A 17,455-nucleotide genomic window follows, 5' to 3' on the forward strand; every position below is an offset into this window, starting at 1 on the left:
AGGGGGGGGGAGGGGGCTTTTTGAAGCCCAGTTTTACAGTGCGGCCAGCTTCAATACCTCCTATTTTACAGAGTCCACAGCTGGATTGGCCAGTCATATGCTCCGGGTGACATAACCGCGCTGCTGCAAGTACGAAAGTCAATACAGCAAATGTGCAACCTAGTCAAAGACCTACGCTCGTGCTATTCTGAGTGCATCGTCACTGATAAGCGGAGAAGAGTTATTCAGGCGCTAAGTGGAGCGGTAAGATCTCAGGACGTTCTTCAGTGCAGCCGTCTTTGTAGCTCGCATCGCAGCAGTTGATGGGCATCTGCGAATGAGATGCGTAATGCAAAAGTTATATTGAGAACCCCTGTAGAGTGCAGTTCAGTGTGGGGTGATAATATTTCAAGAAGTGTAGAGCTGTGTTTCGCTTCAGACTTATTGCTCCATCATTTTGGATAGACATCTCAGGCTATATTAGATAAGATAGCAACTTGTTCCTTGGGAGAGCATTGTTGGTAACAAAAACCACTTAACTCAATGTTCCCTCCCAGGAAATAACCAAATGCACGGAGGTTACGTTCGAGTTGGCTGGGTGCCTGAGGTTGACGGAAACAACGGAATCATTAGGTGCCGCGTACACGATACAAATTATACCTATGCGGGAGGCTGCTCAAAATTAATCATTGTTGTGTGTCTGATTTAGCTTCGTATTACCAGCAAATAAGGATGGATATTGAGTTAGCGCATCTGTTGTAGAAGTTTATATTGGTTGAATTCTTTGAAACGCCAAGTCTCCTTTGATGTAGCTGGCTTTACGCAATATAACACAATGGTTCATTTTAAAACAACATTAGTAAAAAGAACCAATGCACACAATTAGCTTGTTTAGTATGTTTCAAGAAGCAAAGATTGTCGTCACCACTGCGTTGTCGTAGATGATTGCACAGAAGCTGCAGGACGGAGATCTCATAATAATGGCACGCTTTTTTTATCGTTAACAGAATTTTTGAAATCACTGGTGACATGTAGAACCGGGCAAGCTTTCGGGCTAGCTTACCCTCACAGGCTGACATTATTTGCAGTAAGAACGATAGCAAATATGAGATTCTAGCAGGTATAAGTTTTATTTATTTATTGTACAATGATTATTCATTGCAATCTACGAATTGATGCCGGTGACTCTGAAAGTCATATTTATTGGTACGAATTCTGAGGATGACACAAGTTGTCAGATGTGCATCTTTAAATTTGCGTCGGAAGTCATCAGTTCTCCACAATTTTTGAATTTCAATGTATAATAGGCGTTCTGTTACAAAATTAAGTGAAACAACAGTACAATTTACCGCAAATTTTACTGCGTTTATCTCAACATTTATGCTAGCGTCAAATTTATTCCAAGTGGAGGAGCCATGCGACACCACGCTTCATTCAGGCATTCCATCGTGCGCTCGAAAGTAATTAGTTCGACAAGTTATTAGATACATTTTGTTAAATAGTCAATTGGCATATAGATTTCTGTGTAACTAATGTCTGGCACTTTGGTTAATTCAGCTCAATGGGTACATCTTGGCTATAGGCGTCAGGCGATTTTGAAAAATTCGGTTAAAGTCAAAGTAAAACAGACGGTATAATGTCAGCTAAGTAAAGCAAAAACGACGCATAAACTCTCTTATACAAAGGCATCCCTAAGTCCTTCCCACTTTCGAATACTCTCGTCAGCATTAGCATCCTCAAGTTTTACTGGCTGCTACTGCTTGGTTGCTGCTGGTCTTAAGTTGCTGTAATTTAACTACGTATGTAGGGAAGGTATTCTCGAACGATCATTTTCGGAGGTACCTTCCCTTTCGCGACATTTCGCGTGACTAGCGCCGGACGCGTCAGCGCCTGCGAGCGACAGCGTTCCTGACATGACACAAACGCAGGCAGGTTAACCAACGTTGGCAGAATGCCAAGAACGCTTTTGCTATGCGATGCCAAGCGTTGTAGGCTAGCCGCTCGATATCTAGCGAAAGTTGACACGACTAGGCGCAGCCCCTTTTATGGCAAACTCCGAGACCAAGCGCATGCACACTGGGCCAAAGCTATGCACAGTGTACGGGTGGCGCGCAGCAGACGATACTCCATTATGACGTCATGGCGCATGTGCATTAGCGCGCAGCTGATGGGTGCTCGGCGGACCCATGTCTGTGTCGGGCGAAGCGAGCGCGCACCTCCGCCGGTGGTTATTACGCAACGCGAGGTGACGCCAGCGCTACTGCTTCGGCGCATGCGCGGCTAGGCAACGCGGGCGGCGTTGGCAGCAGCTCTGCGCGTTGCCTCGTTGGTGCTGTTACAATTTTTTTTATCTCGCTCTCATTTTCTCTTTCCCTTTCTCAAGCATGGCGCGCACCGCGCTCATGCTATCGTCCGATGCTTAACGTCCAATGAGAAGGCAACATGTGCACGGCACGGAGAGGAAGCGAGGCACACGGCGCTCCGCGAGGTGGTTGCTAGGTAACGCCGTGACGTCATAGCTCGGCGCGGTTCGGCGGCAGCAGGTGGCACTTTTTACCGTTAGCTAGAACTGCTTCGTTGTTAAAAGTGGCTAGAGATTTTCTGTTGAACTACATGGCGTGGTACCACGCTGCCGGAAGATCCGCTTCTCTCCAGTTTTTGTTTCATTGCAGCAGAAGATTGTCCGTGAATGTGGTACTCGCTTTTGTTATTTGAGTACTGAGACAGGCTCTGGCGTAAGTATGCCGGCGGGGACGGGGTACTATGTGTGCTCTGGCGATAGACTGGCTATGTAATAAAGCTCACCACTGTCGAGTCTGGAAGCCATCCAAGTCGGGTCCACAGCGTCAGGAATAGGGGACTGGAAAGACGGGCGTTTCTGGCCACCTCCACTCGATCTGCGCCTGTTGAGGACGTATCAGAGGACGATGACAGGCGTTCTTCCGCCACCAGTATTTGCATTTTTTTATTGATAAGGGGAAACCACCGGCCGTGCGCGCAAAACAGTCAAGGCAGCTGTTCTACTATTACGATATAGATAGCAAATAAAGACTGCACACAAAGTTGTCACTAAAAAGCAAGAACCGATACAAGATTCGCTACGAATACATATAAGCAAGCATACGTGAGCAGAGTGTTAGGTCGTTTCTACTAGTACAACACTTCTGGGTGCTCTACCATTTAGCACTGGGTAGAGGCACGTAAGTAGAAAACAGGTTCTTGTTCATTTTATTAGAACATTCGGAGCCTCTGATGGTGTATTTGCATCAGATCTCGCCAGGTTTTATATACCAGCACTGATCAGGTTCCAAATGTACATTAAGTCTGACTAAATTCTGATATTTAATCTATTCTGGTGGCGTCCAAACATTACAGGTTCATGCAACGATCTCCGAACATTAGCAACATTTTATTGAATTAGGTATTTATTGATTTAACTGCTTACAATCATGAGAGGTTAGCATGGGCTGTGTGTGATAGTCCTAATACCAACACTGGAGCAAAGAAGAGCCAAAATAACCGTGCAGCACCACACTGGCGTAAAGGAACAAAATGTGTGATTGAATGCACTTTCTGAACATTGTGGTTTACCAAGCCCAGGATAATAACTGAGAACAGTCATGCAGACATTAAAGGGACACTAAAGACAAACAGGAAGTTGAGCTGGAATAAAAGAGGGACCTTCAGGAATGAATGCAGCTTTGTTGGGTGCAAAAATATGAGTTATTACCGGAGAAATTTGTAAACAAAGACCAAATATCTCTACCTCAATTTCTCTCACCGCGGATTCGGCGCTGAAGCAGTGTCATGACGGATTTTATTGCGCTCCGCGAATCAAAGGGCGGCCTGACACGTCACCGCTTGCGTAATCGGACAGGCGCTCACTCCATCATAAGTTTCATGGCCGCTGCGTTTGCGTTCGCTGCAACTTTTGCTTAGGTGTTCCGTAGCCGCGATGGATACCGTTACTGACACTGAACCTTGCAACGAAGAGCTCGCCAGGGAAGCAGGACTGCATTGCAGCGACTTCAGTGAAACGGAGCACGGAATAATCCTCCCTTCTCACGCGGTAGGTGTTTCCGCGTACGATGGCGGTGAGCAGCCGGCCTGCGCCGACGGAAAGCGAAGTCTCGTTTTCGTCGACGGAAGGCGAGGCGGCCTGTCCGCCAGTCGACGATGGTTGCCGAAAGAACAAGCGTAGAATGTTGCGCGTGTACTCGGTATGGTTTTTTCGTGTCTTTTTTAATGACATTCTGCACTCACCGAGCCGCCAGTTTGCTGCTGCAGGGCATCAGTATGGGATTTGACGAAGGCGACATTGATGGGACAGCTGCTCGAGAAAGGACTGGCCTCTGGGGCACGCCAAGATACTTTCCAAGGGCAGGATTATATACATAATCCTAGGGCGAGAGATGCAGAGATCACGCCGTCGGTTTCTCTGGCTCTTTTGCCGTTTTATCATTGTAAGAGCACTGAGCCATTGCGAACGCCGGGGCTCATTGCGCGGCACCACATGAAAGGACACAGTTGGGTCAACACTGTCGCTGCCCCTGAGGAAGCACCTTGCGCAGTTTATACAGCCCTCAACACTACACACACGAGGCATTTTCTGGCTGTTTCCCTCGAAGTCAACGTTTTTCCGAGCCACGCAACACGCAACCAAACACTGAGAGTGGAACAGGCGCATGATGATGCATGGAGCAAAAACGAAACTACGAAACTATGACGACCGCATGTAGCGCCATGTCATTTTTTTGTAGTATTTATTTTTGCGCTAAAATTCCCGCGCTAAAATTCCTCTACTTAGCAAATACATCGCACCTTGCAAGACCTACGACCACAGGACATCACTATGAGTTGAATGTAATCTTTACACCATCGTACCTATGCGGTTAATACAGTTTTTTGTCCGTTCTATAGAATTGTGGAATGCTCTGCCTGGCTACAGAAAATCTTTACCGCTGGATGAATTTTTATTGTATATTACTAATCATTGATGTTCGGTGCTCTTTGTTATGCTTTCTATGTACTGTATTTCATAACTCCTGCGATAGCCCTTCGGGCTGCAGTACGTTGAAATAAATAAAATAAATAAATTACTAAAGCTTTTGCTGTAGCTGTTTACCTTCACTTTCATGATGTTCCGTCCCAATTCCAAAATATTTTGTCGTACTCTCGATTTGATTTTTCTTTAAATATGACTGCGTAGCAGCGTATGGCTGAGTGAAAGCAGATGTGTGCCACAAACTGTTGAGAAATTTTCGTGCAAATATAGGGGTTCTTTCTCCAAAAGCCAATTCCAGTGGTTATGACGCTTATTTTTTATGCGAGAGCGCCTTTCTTGTATGCATGAAACTTTTAAACGAGCTGCCATTTATGTGGGAACTCTAGGCGCCAATGTATCGTATTGCGCCACATTCGTCACTGTTGTGTGGTCCTGCTAATAAAGATTCATGCCGGTGCGACGCCAACAATGACAGTAACAGAGCTCATCTTCACGCAACCTTCGGTAACACCTTAAGCACAACGCTAAACGTTTTTTGTGCTTTAGAAGGGTCGTCTTTGGTAAGAAACCCGCAATCTTAACGTGATAGCCTTAAAGGGAAGCTGAAGAGGTTTTAAAATTGGAAGATTTAAGGGGGTTTGGAAGGCTGACCACGGCATAATTCTATTGCTACACTTATTTTGTCGATTACGCGTGTAGCAGTGGGGAACTCGCTGTTTATATTTTCGTTGAAGCTCTGCCCCCCTCGTGCCCCGAGCGTAGCAGCGAAAGACCGGGCGCAAGGATGACGTCCACTACAGGGGTTACGTGAGCGCTGTATTCAAATCACGCACCTCGCCGATACCTAAGATGACGTCACCACCCTCTTTCCCATCAGAGCCCGTTAACTGACCGCGGCGTCTCCCACAGATGCTGCGGCTTGTTTTAGATGCGAAGCAGCTTATGGTCGGGGCTGTGTCCCTCCCTGCGTCCGCCGTGCGGTGTCCACATCCGCACTGCCCATGCGCATCCTCCTCCCCTCCTCTCCTCTCCTTGTCTCATCTCCTCTCCTCTCCGACGCTCCTCTACTCTCCGGATTGGCTCAACGAATGGCAACACCTGCGGCACCGCGCGCGATAATGTAAAGCAGCTTAGGTTAGAGACTCCACGGTAGGCGCTGCATACTCCGCTGGGGGGCGCCACAACGCGCAGAACTGTGGTCGACGCCGTCGGCGTTTTATCCGCGTTCGCGCCGAACACGCGTGGCGTTGGTGACTGTTGCCGGTGCCTCTGGGGCGGCTTGGCGGTTTTCGACGAGATCAGTCATTACTCGTCGAGCAGCGTCGGAAACCTTATCTACGCAAGGCCGCGATGAGTGCCACGGACAGCGCCAGCGTCAACGCCAGTGTCCGCGCCGTGGTCGACGCCATGGCTCCTTCGCACTACTCAGGGTTCCCCTACGGAAGATGGTGTAATTTTTTGTTCAATTAAAGCGACTAGTGGTGACTTCTCGCCTGTTAAACTATACTTTTCGTATTCAGGAGGTGAAAAACTATAATATTGGTTGACAGTTTTTGAAAAGTGCTTCAGTATCCCTTTAATGGCCCCGTGTCGCGGTAAATCAGGTGTCGGCGTCGGCGGCCTTGTCCGATAGAGAAAAATATTTATGTTATAGTGAACTAGAAGACTTTAATTTATGTAAATGAATATGGCTCGCCTTGGCTATATGACATGCGGTATATGCGGGTAATATAGCCACACCATTCTATTACTAAAGTTTCTGATACCTTGTCTTACATTCTTCACAAAGTTATTCCCTGCAATTTTGAGAATAACAGCCGACAAACAAATGTCATGACACAAAACACCGACAGCGTATGCATTTTGCGTTAAATCTACTCAGACTGAAATATTAAAATTGTGAAGCATAAAAAAACCTGAGCGTAATGTACTTTTTTTTAGGTGCAGCTGGGCCCTACCTCTGGGATCGGCCCACGCTAGAGGTGGCGTTTGTACCAGAACGCTCGCCTTCGTGATAGCGGTCACCGCGAGCGTTTTCCAGTAAACATTACGGTTCAATAGCTCCAGTTGCCGGGAAGCGTGAGAAGCAGTCATGCATCTTGAATGCTATCGCGTACTACTCTTTAAAGCGAAGCTTAAGCGTGCGCTCAGTTTTTATTAATGCGTAAGCATTCTTTGGCGAGTACCCCAGCCCCGTCGCGCGAAAAGTGTAATTTCTTGTATCGGTACAAAAACGCGTCATTTTCGAAGTTACGACACTTAATCGTTTAATTAGAGGCCGGATCTTTAGACATTAAAAAGCGCGTTTCAGGCGCCAAAAATAGGCAGGCAAAACAATGTTTTAGGCCTCCAACGTCGTAAATATAGGCATAATACATTTTTACATAAATGCATATAATTTCAAATAAAGACGTGCGCGACCTGTATCTACGACAGGGAAACATAATTGTTATGGTTTATTATGGCACAAATGCGCCAACAGTTGAACTTAGCCATGCAATTGTCCTATAAAAGTGCTGGACTAATGACGATCAACTGGCTTAATTCAACAAGCACACTGCTCTATTCATGTTCAATGGCCACTGTATTCGAGCGTCTTATATAGTAAACAGCATGAAAAAGAATACTTGAAAGCTGCGACCACTGGTTAAAAAAAACGTTACTTTATGTCTGCCTTACGCAAATAAATTAAGATACACAAAAAACAGACAATAATAAATGCAAGAGAGACTACGATTTATTAAGAAATTAACATGGTCTTACATTAGGACCCTTAGGTAGAACTCTGGCAATTTTCTCATATACAATGACATTATCCCAATCGTACAGGCAACACGTCCCAACACTGCAAATGCACTTGCACCCATTGAACTGCACATGCTTGAACAAATCTGTTCGTATATAGAGCACGCGAAACGTAGTCTAAGAATCACTGTGAAGATTGTGGAAACAATAGCAAATTACCACCATCTACAAATTTTTCGATTCAAAATTGTGCCTCTTGTCACTTGGCATCTTGTACGCTGAGAAGGAACGCTCGATGGCGGTGAACACCTTACAAAGTAAATTCCAAACAAAACAAAAGCCGCGTGCGCATCAGATTTTTATTTCTTCGTTTGCTCTTCACATTCCTTTCTCCTGATGGCCGTCCGCAGTTTCACATTCGCCAACGGCTCGCGCCACGTCAGTATATCGTATCCGCACGTGTGTGCGCGCTTCTCCTTGCGCAAGTTATCAATGATCCAAGCCAAACTAACACCCATGTCTTTATCAACGAACACACCCTCTTTTCCCTCTCCCTGCAGTAGTATATAACCGCATTCAATAAACAACGTGGTTCACTCCTATATGCTGTCCCAGCGTTCACTTCGGCACTTAGATGCCGATACATGGTGTCAGAAGTGGGATGCGAACCCACACCCACATACGTGGGCCAGAAGATCACCAGAAGATGAGAAAGGAAGATGTAACCTATCCGCACGTCTGTGCGTGCTTCTGCTTGCGCACAAGTGAAGACACCTACACAAGTGTGGTACCGCGTTGGAGCTGATATTTTTGCGTATGGCGGGAAGCATACCTTTGTGTTTATGATGCGACGTTTAATTTTCCAGATGTGGACGAGCTTCGTGACCTGTCGACAACTTCTGTCGTCGATGCACTCCGTGCCGTGTTTGCAAGATATGGCATCCCGTCGCAGTTATGCACCGACAACGGGCCGCAGTTTTCCAGTCATGAGTTTGCCCAGTTTGCTGCACGGTACGACTTCGAGCACGTGACTTCAAGTCCGCGATATCTGGCTCAAACGAATTAGCGAGAAAGGTGTACAGGTTGTGAAAAGGATCCTTAAAAAGACCACAGAAGCCAACGAAGATTTCTGGCTAGGTCTGTTAAATTATAGAGCAAGCCTTTTGGAAGACGGACGATCTCCATGCGAGATGCTCCAGGGAAGACATTTACGCACCTTGCACCCGACTTCACGCATCATCGGCCATTCAAGTGAAGAAACACAGCCAGACTATTCGAAACCATCGATACTGCCGCCCCTCGAACGTGACAACGTCGTGCGTGTGAGGCAAATCATGGTCACTGAAAGCCACCGTAATTGCACCGGCATGTCCACGGTCCTTCTTCGTTCGAACGGAGAACAAGAAGACAATACGGCGAAATAGACGCCATCTTCTCGCAACAAAGGAAAACCCTAGTCCAGAAGTCTCATTCAGCGACACTGACGACGAACCAGACGATGAGCAAGTTCCTCAACGAGGTCATCAGAAGCCGGTCGCACAGAAGGAGAAACAGAACAAGCCCGCCACCCTTGGCACTTAGGAGGTCCCAGCGACAGCCAAGACCACCCCAGCGGCTAGCGTACGACGCTAACTTCAAACAAATAAGCACGCAGTGAACCAGCTTCTATCAATATTCTTTGAGGAAGGAAGATGTATCGTATCCGCACATGTGTGCGCGCTCTGTGCGCAAGTTATCAATGATGGAAGCCAAACCAACACCCATGTCTTTATCAACGAACACCCTCTTTTCCCCTCCCTGCAGTAGTATAATAACCGCATTCAATAAACAACGTGCTTCACTCTTCTATTGCTGTCCCGGCGTTTCACTTCGGCACTTTGATGCCGATACAGTCATGCGGCGGCGTATACTGGCCGGTGCGTCCCGCTTCACTGCTGCTAACGGTTGTTTCCGGAAGTTGGTTGAACTAGGGGACTACGTTGAACCCCGTAGAGTTCCGAACAATGTTGCCCGGTTACAGGAATAACGATCTCTAACTTCACTCGCAAGCGAATCTTGAGGCTAAATTGTGTACATGTAGGCGCCGATATTTATATAGGATTTATAGGCGTTCATAGGCATTTAGGCACAAACGCCAAAATAGGCATTTATGAGCACTATAAAACACTATAAAGGCCCTCCTTGACCTCTAATCACACTACATATAAAAATAGGGGATAGGAGTGCAAGGAACAAAAAAGGCATTTGCCTCAAATCCGGTCTCTAGTTATAATAGTGTAATGTAGATAATTGGTAGCTTTAAAGCAATAAGGAAGAATTTAAACAACAAATTCATCACAGAGGATACCTGTAGCGATACATGCGGCTCCATAGAAAATGCATGGGGAAGCTGAGGAAATGTAAGGAGTGGGCCAACTGAGTTTTCTGGGTAGGTCAACTTGAAAATGAAGGTCCAGCGTACTTGAAATTTGGAGGTGGGCCAACTGAAACTTGGGGGTGGGTGAAGGTATAATTTGGCGGTGGGCCAACTAGAAATTTGCAAGGGGGCCAACCAAAAGTTTGACGGTAGGCCAACGAAAATTCGGGGTGGGTCAACTTGATTTTGGAGGTGGGCCACCCAAATTTTGGGGTGGGCAAACTGGAAAGTTAGATGTGGTCCATCCTAAATTTGGGCGTGGGGCAAATTGAAATATATGGGTGGCCAAACTGATATTTGGGGTGGGCCAACTAGAAATTTATGGGCGGGACAACTTAAATTTGAGGGCTAGCCAACTTGGACTTTGGAGGTGCGCCAACTTAAGTGTGGGGGTGGGACAACTGAAATTTGGGGCTACGCTTACGCATACTTAGGCAACTCGAGTGGGGCTCTTGCAATATTTTAGGAAGAGCAATTTCTCCGTGCTGTGCAACATATGATACGTGGGCAACATTAGGAAATTAAGTTGTGCCGGATAATTTAGTGACAGGACCGGCAAAGCCAAAGAGGGCGGGGTGACATGGTTCTTACCGATTATGAGGCTTAGCACGAGGCTCAGTAACACTGTGGCTAGGAGGGCAATGAACGAACTCCAGTACGAGGACAGGCGATACAGGAGGAAGACGTCCGGCTCGCTGCTGCAAAGAAAACAGAATAGCAAGTTCGGTTTCATCAGTCACGCTATATTGCCTAAACACCAGCAAAAAATTCAGCAAACACCAAAGATTTTTGTACTCTTAACGGACCCGTAAGTTAGTGCTGTCGATGCAATCCACCAATATCGGGGTTCCTTTCGAGCATACCTTACGAAGCCTCGTACTGCCAGTGTTAGGGATAGTTCAGTACATTGGGCGTTCTTTTGTTGGTTCACTTGCTCACGAGATCCTTCGAAGCCCCAAGATGAGCGCATTTTAGAAACCAGTCAACAAGTGGCGCACTAAAGAACCCGAAGAGTGGTGCAAATTCGCGGCGTTTACAGCTCGAAAAGAGCAAGACGTGCTTATTATCATATCAAAAGCTGTCGCTGTACTTCCGCCTCACATGTCAGTTGTGTTGATACAATAAATACTAAATTATCAGACACATACATACTTCTGATATCTTTCTGGATTCGGTAGGCGTACAACGATGTCGCTCAAGAATGACACACGAGGAGAGCAAAACATGGCAAAACATCCTGTCTTGAATTTTGCGTTCTCGCGTTCCGCCAGCACTAATGACGACAGTGTGATGCCACAGCTTTTGTTGTAGCTTGACATTTATTTCATCTCGAATGTATACGACATACACGAAACATCGGGCCTCAAAAATATCCTGTAAGGTGTAGAACCAAAACTGCTTCAATAAATACCAAAACATTGGCAGCGACATTGAGAGCAGTTGGCAAGACAAGGAATACTAGTACAGTATCGAGTTATTAAGAGACAAAACGAAGGAACACTGCATATATTGCAAGGTATTCAGGCTCAGGTTTTCGTATTTGTCAAGCCCTTCCAGGAAGTGCATCAGCGGCGGGAACTATCGCAATCACTCGAAATTACCTAATCACTATGCACATTAAGTTGAAGCTTAAGTAAATGCATAAACATCTTGCACGAACACCTCTTCACAGCTTCTCTATCCATATAGATTACGTACCTCGTTCTGCAAAACTGCATCAGCGAGAATGAGTCGTTACGTACCATCTGGCTTCATTCCTACAGCAATACTTTCTGACCCCTTTTTAACAACGGAGCTGTTTAAGACCTTGGTTGCGCTGCGTAGAGCGAACAAGAACTGCTCCTGGCGATGACATCAGCGCACGTTGCTAGCAACAACCTCGCGGAGCGCCGTGTGCTTCGCCTGCGCTCCATGCTGTGCACATGTTGCCTTGCTTGAGGACGTTAAGGAGAGGAAGGAGGCGTGCGTGTGGTGCGGCTATGCTCGGGAGAAAGACAAAATGAGAGTGAGCGAGAGAGAGAAAGCAATTGTATCCCGTACAAAAATGACTGGGATTTTCTATTGACGTATTGTTGGGGTATTGTTGAATCAACGGACTTTCAACAAAGTCTCTAAAGTCTTTGAGTTCGCTCAACAGTTGCACAATGATATTACCATTGAGAGCTTCTCAATAAATAATTTATTGAGTAATTTGTGTTGATTTTCGTAGTTGTTTTTTGTTGTGTAGCAGTTGAGTTTAGCATATACTAATTAGGACTCGCATATGAAGGCGACATTTCAAAACTTTATTAAGAAGCAATCTTTGCCTCATTCTTGTCACTTTGCGGTAGGTAGGTAGGTTCTAGTTTGGGCTCGCTTTCGTAAAAAGAAAACAGTGTGTGACCGACTTTGGCACCGAACGTTGACCTTCGAGCGCAGCAGCCCGGTGCTCTAACCTTTAGGCCACGAGCGCACGCGTACGTCTCTCGTTCCGAAACCAGTCAGCGCTTTGAATGCTCGGCGCGCGCGCCCCATGTAACTTCCTCGTCTTCTTGCGACAGCTCGCGCTTTGAGGCGCCATGTTAGACTGTACTATGTCCGGGACCAGCCCGCTTTCGTAGCCGTTTACGCTACGTAGAAACTGCGACGTTGAACCATCTTCATGATCGCCCACGAGTGACTTGCTCGCCGGCGTACAAATGCCATCGTCGTTTTAACATACAACATATGGCATAGCCATAGGTGCGATCCAAAATGCGCACGTTTTAGGGAGCAAAAGAATGTGAAATTCACTTGCAAACACGGTGACTGCGTGCATGGGGAGTTCCCCAAAAGTAGACACGGCGGCAGCGCGGATGGTGGCGATAAGGCAGGCGCCGACAAGCGACGACGCTACCTTTGAGCATCGGACGCGCTGTGCGAGCCGTAGGATGCAAGCGCGCACAGGCTGTAAACATACACTTCAGAGGTCTTAGAATTTCCTGTGCCACACCCTGTGTCTCGAAAGCATAATACATTTTTTTATCCAACGGCCGTGGTACTAGATATCAAACAACGAACGCGCTTTGAGAGCACAGCGCGTTGAAAGAGTTTCGGATTCAGCAACAGCCGCAACATTACGCAGCTAATCGCTGTCTCAGCGGCTGCTCCCGACACTCGCCTTGCAGAAGCATGCGATAAAATTCTTGCCATGGAAGCCTCCCAAGCCTGCAGCTCTCCTATGTTCAGTGAAACAAACGAAGGCCAAAGAGAAATGAAATCAAACAACAGTTACGCGCCCACGTTATACCCTACTTTTTACCGCGTCATCTGCAAAGATGCTGCAAACTACTTAAACAATTTTGTTCATAAAAATAAAGATATTAGTAATAACTTTTACTCATAGGTGACGCAAAACGCCAAACCAGTGTTTGAGCATGAGTGTTTAAGTGTGTGCGTGCGTGCGTGACTTTATTGTGAGCAGTCTTTTGCAACGGTATCCAGTGTGCCGTTAGTTTCGTAGTCGCAATTTTGTTAATCGTATTATTTATTTTTTACGCTACAAATTAAGTTTTCCTTCAAAATTTATTATGTTTTCTATGAAAAATTATCAATCATTATTTATGGATTTTAGTGGTTATTTTTAGTAGGAACGATTTTATTAACTTAATACGATACTGAGGCTGTGACCGTTTTCGACTCTGTCACTCGTCTGAACTTGTGCGGTGGTTCGTGCCGCGCGCGCTTTGTTGGAAGCATTTTTCTTTTGTTTTTGGACATCATGACGCAAGTTTTAGTGAAATTGCTCTATGAGATAAGTGGGATGTTTATCCGTTGAAGACGTTTGCTGACGCAGCTACTGGTCTTCGGGTGATGTTCGAGCCTGGCAGTTTTGATGAGTTGCGCGGCAGAATTCATGATGGAAGGAAGGCGAACAAAGCCGCAGCCTAACTTCTGCACACAGGTAAGTGATTTCGTTTTCTTGAGCACATAGCCGCGTTTTTTTTTTTTCACTTGGACGATCGTGAGATGTTAAGCACACCGTTCACTTTCTGCAGGCAAACCGCATGCCCTGGAGCGAAAGCGCGCGAAGCTAGCGCTTGCTGCCGCCGCTGCTTCGATTGAAATGTTCGTAATATTATCTACTAATTTGCTATCGCAATCGATGCTTCGCCTTTGGAGCGACACTGCGATATTAAAAAAATATTCTTAATCTGTAGTGGCTCATCGTATACCTTAAGGCTAGTGTGCACATTTTCTCGCGTAGTCGTTAACTGCGCCTCTATTTGCGTTGTGGCTAATGTCGCGGTGTGCTGCAAAATATATTTCGCCTTTTCGGTATGTGCGGAGAACAGCCTACCGATAAGTCCTGCATCGGCGCGATGATTACACGGATACACATCGTAAATGAACAGAGGCGTGGTGGCGACGTCGGCAAAGCCGCCGACGGGCTTGCCTTATCACACATCGCCACCCCAACCGCAGTAAGCATATTTATCAAACGTGACGTGTTGCCGTTTAAGGCGTACTGCACGCTTTTAATAGGCGATAACTCAAGCGCGCCGCCGTTCTCTGATACCTCTTTGAGCTGGGCCGACTCGAATGTGCGTTGCTTGCAGAAACGAAAGGAACGCCAGACGGCTCATCGGCGCCTCAAGCTAAGCGCCGCACTCGAGCACCGTTAGCGCGGCGAGGAATGGCACGTTCATGAAGATAGCTCACTGCACAGACGCGTACGGCAATGCGCACAAAATCGCGCGGAATGTTCTTAGCCACGCAGCAGCGGATACTAAGCTTCAAAGAAGCGGTGCCGGTTCTCACTAGCACGCTCGCGCGCGCATGCTCTCGGCGAATTTTTAGGTCTGCCCTGCTGCTCCCGAAGATTCGACGGCTGCTTGGTATCGGCTGTTACTATCGCATGGTCTTTCGTGTTGGTGATAGAGCCGGGAATATATTTTCACCGGGGTGAAACAAACATCGCTGTGCGTATCGTTGGTACATTTACTGTAACAACCCAGTTTCATTCATTTTCGCGACGGCCCTCGTGAAAGAGAACGCAAATTTTTAATTGCCAGTGTAGTGTGTACTAATATTGAGTGCGTGGTTATGTATATTGTGTGACGGATTTTTAATTTGCATGATCTATTCTGTCGACATTCCCTTCTCCACAGGTTACACATGCACCAATGCCAGGTGCTAACGTGTCGGTCGTCAAGAACAGCTTGGCGTCGTTTCTCCGCAAGAGACATCATTGATGCGGCTGATTCACCAGGAAGCTCGCATCTCTGTTGCCACTCTGCGTCAAGTGGGATTTTTAACTATTTTTTATTCTGCCCTGTGGTGTACGCTGTGACGCTGTGAAGACTTACTTTCATGGACGCTGTGAAGGCTTACTTTCGATGTGTTCTGCCTTTTAGTTGTAAAGAATTGGCTACCTTGTGAGTGGAGGTAGTTCCTTTTTCTTGTGAGAATGTTTATCAGCCTAACCAAGTGGTACATGCGTACTTGAAACAGCAGCACAGACGAGGATAATGAAATAAGTAGGAACACATACAAGCGCCGACTCAACTAGAAGTTTATTCTTGAAGACAGGTTGTAAACACATTGGAACTTGACAAAGATAAGAAACCATGTATGCGTGGCCTTTGTGATTAAACAAAATTGTGTTTTCTGCTGTAAGGGGTAGAACGAACAATTGTTTCATCACAAAGACCAGAACACAAGAGAAATTATGGAAGCCTTATTTATTGATTGCAAAGAAGACAAATGCATAAGCTATCTGTTGCTCTTAATGGGAAAGAGTTGGGATTTTTAAAAGAGCTCTCCTTGTTTGGTGGTATCACTTATAGGACATCTTTCACTGTTTTTTTTTACCTGCATATTTATACTACAAAACACGTCTTTCGTTCCTTTTTTTTGTTGCACCGGGCTGTCTGCCACGCATGCATGGCTATTTCTTTGTCAAGTTGGCCAGTGTGCTTAATATCTTTGTCGTCACGAACAAACTTCTAGTTGAGTCAGCATCTTTGTTTGAGCTGTTTGTAAAGTATGTACACACACCAAATTACCAAAGTATCCGTAAAATTGAGATACATGAAGTTATTTGCACTATTCATTTCTGCAAGAATGGTATAGCTTCTCATCTCGTTTGTTCTTAACGTTGTTGTACAGTTTTTGTAATATATAGCTTGGAAAGACGTTTTCTGTCAGATTAAATATGCATGTATGTCACTTTCGATATTTTTTTCAACATGGGTAGTGCAGCTCCTTCCGTCTTTCAGTTACTGCTTTGTCGCAACTTTTATATATTTTATGCAGCGAAATGCTGGTGGAATTATATATATTTATGTGCGCAAGTGTGGTAAATGGTGTTTTGTATGTGCATTTATTTGCGTTTTTTACTAGCTCTCCAATCTGGCTGTACAGTTATTGAAACCTTTTCTCATGCTTTATAATGAGTCGTTCTAGGCTCTTTGATGATGCAGGTGACCATTTATTTCACTGTTGGGAATTGCGTTACTGTGTGTCACTCCAGTTGTCTGTGTATTTTATGTCACTTCATTATATCATTGAAAGTATTAGCCTTGCATTAGCTTTTTATTGACCGAGGTACCAGTTAGTTGCTGTGTAGGGTGAAAAAGGCCCAAAGAAATGATTTCATTAGCTTTGTTCAAGTCCAGAAAAAAATTCACTGATGAGCTCACTAAATTAGAAAATGCCACCAGGAAACTCTTCCGTACCCAAAAGTAACACAAGAAATTAAATACTGTTCACACTCGAGAGGGAAACAGCGCGAAAAAACTCGACCAGCGCTTCTTGTCCCTTCTTGTCTTGTGTTTTTTTTGCGCTGTTTCCCTCTCGAGTATGCACCGACTAGCCCAAGCCTCTACTGTCTTGAAATACTGTGCAGTTCTTGACTTATGCCAGGGAGGTAAGCTGCTTTTACAGCACAAATGTTTTAGAAGTTTACCTCTGAAAAACACGATTCAGGTGTTTTGTATATATATACATGAAGTCATTTGTTTCCAGTTTACTTGTTATTTTGCCTACTCACAGGCAGCCGTAAACCCTTCTGTGAGTGTTTACTGGGTGTGTGAAGCATTTTACTGTAAGGTATCCAGTGGTCTTCATTTTTGTATTTATGCATGCAAGCCAAGAGTTCATGTGTTCAAAGTTAGTTACAAGGGTATGCTTAAGGTCTGCCTTTGGTCACTGACGTTGTTTTTACAAAATATATTTTTTTTCTGCTGTAATTGTGAAATATAATTCTTTCTGCTGTAATAAACTTCAAGTTGAGTGAGCATTCTGTGTATTCTTATCTTAATTCAGCATTATTCGCATCTCTGTTTGTA

At 45.6% G+C, this 17,455-nt stretch overlaps 1 protein-coding gene across 1 annotated transcript in view; it reads right to left on the reverse strand.

Moving 5' to 3' along the window:
- Positions 1-220: 220 nt before the first annotated feature.
- The window catches only part of LOC119431752 (putative sodium-dependent multivitamin transporter), a 120,246-nt gene continuing 103,011 nt past the window's right edge, over positions 221-17,455 (reverse strand). Inside the window, exons 10-12 of the mRNA XM_049658029.1 lie at positions 10,737-10,843; positions 2,785-2,882; positions 221-310 (exon numbers count right to left, since the gene is read on the reverse strand). Coding sequence (XP_049513986.1) covers positions 221-310; positions 2,785-2,882; positions 10,737-10,843 — 295 coding nt within the window. The remainder of the gene's footprint in view (positions 311-2,784; positions 2,883-10,736; positions 10,844-17,455) is intronic.

This window comes from Dermacentor silvarum, chromosome 10 (genome assembly GCF_013339745.2).
Source record: "Dermacentor silvarum isolate Dsil-2018 chromosome 10, BIME_Dsil_1.4, whole genome shotgun sequence".
NCBI classification, from domain to species: domain Eukaryota; kingdom Metazoa; phylum Arthropoda; class Arachnida; order Ixodida; family Ixodidae; genus Dermacentor; species Dermacentor silvarum.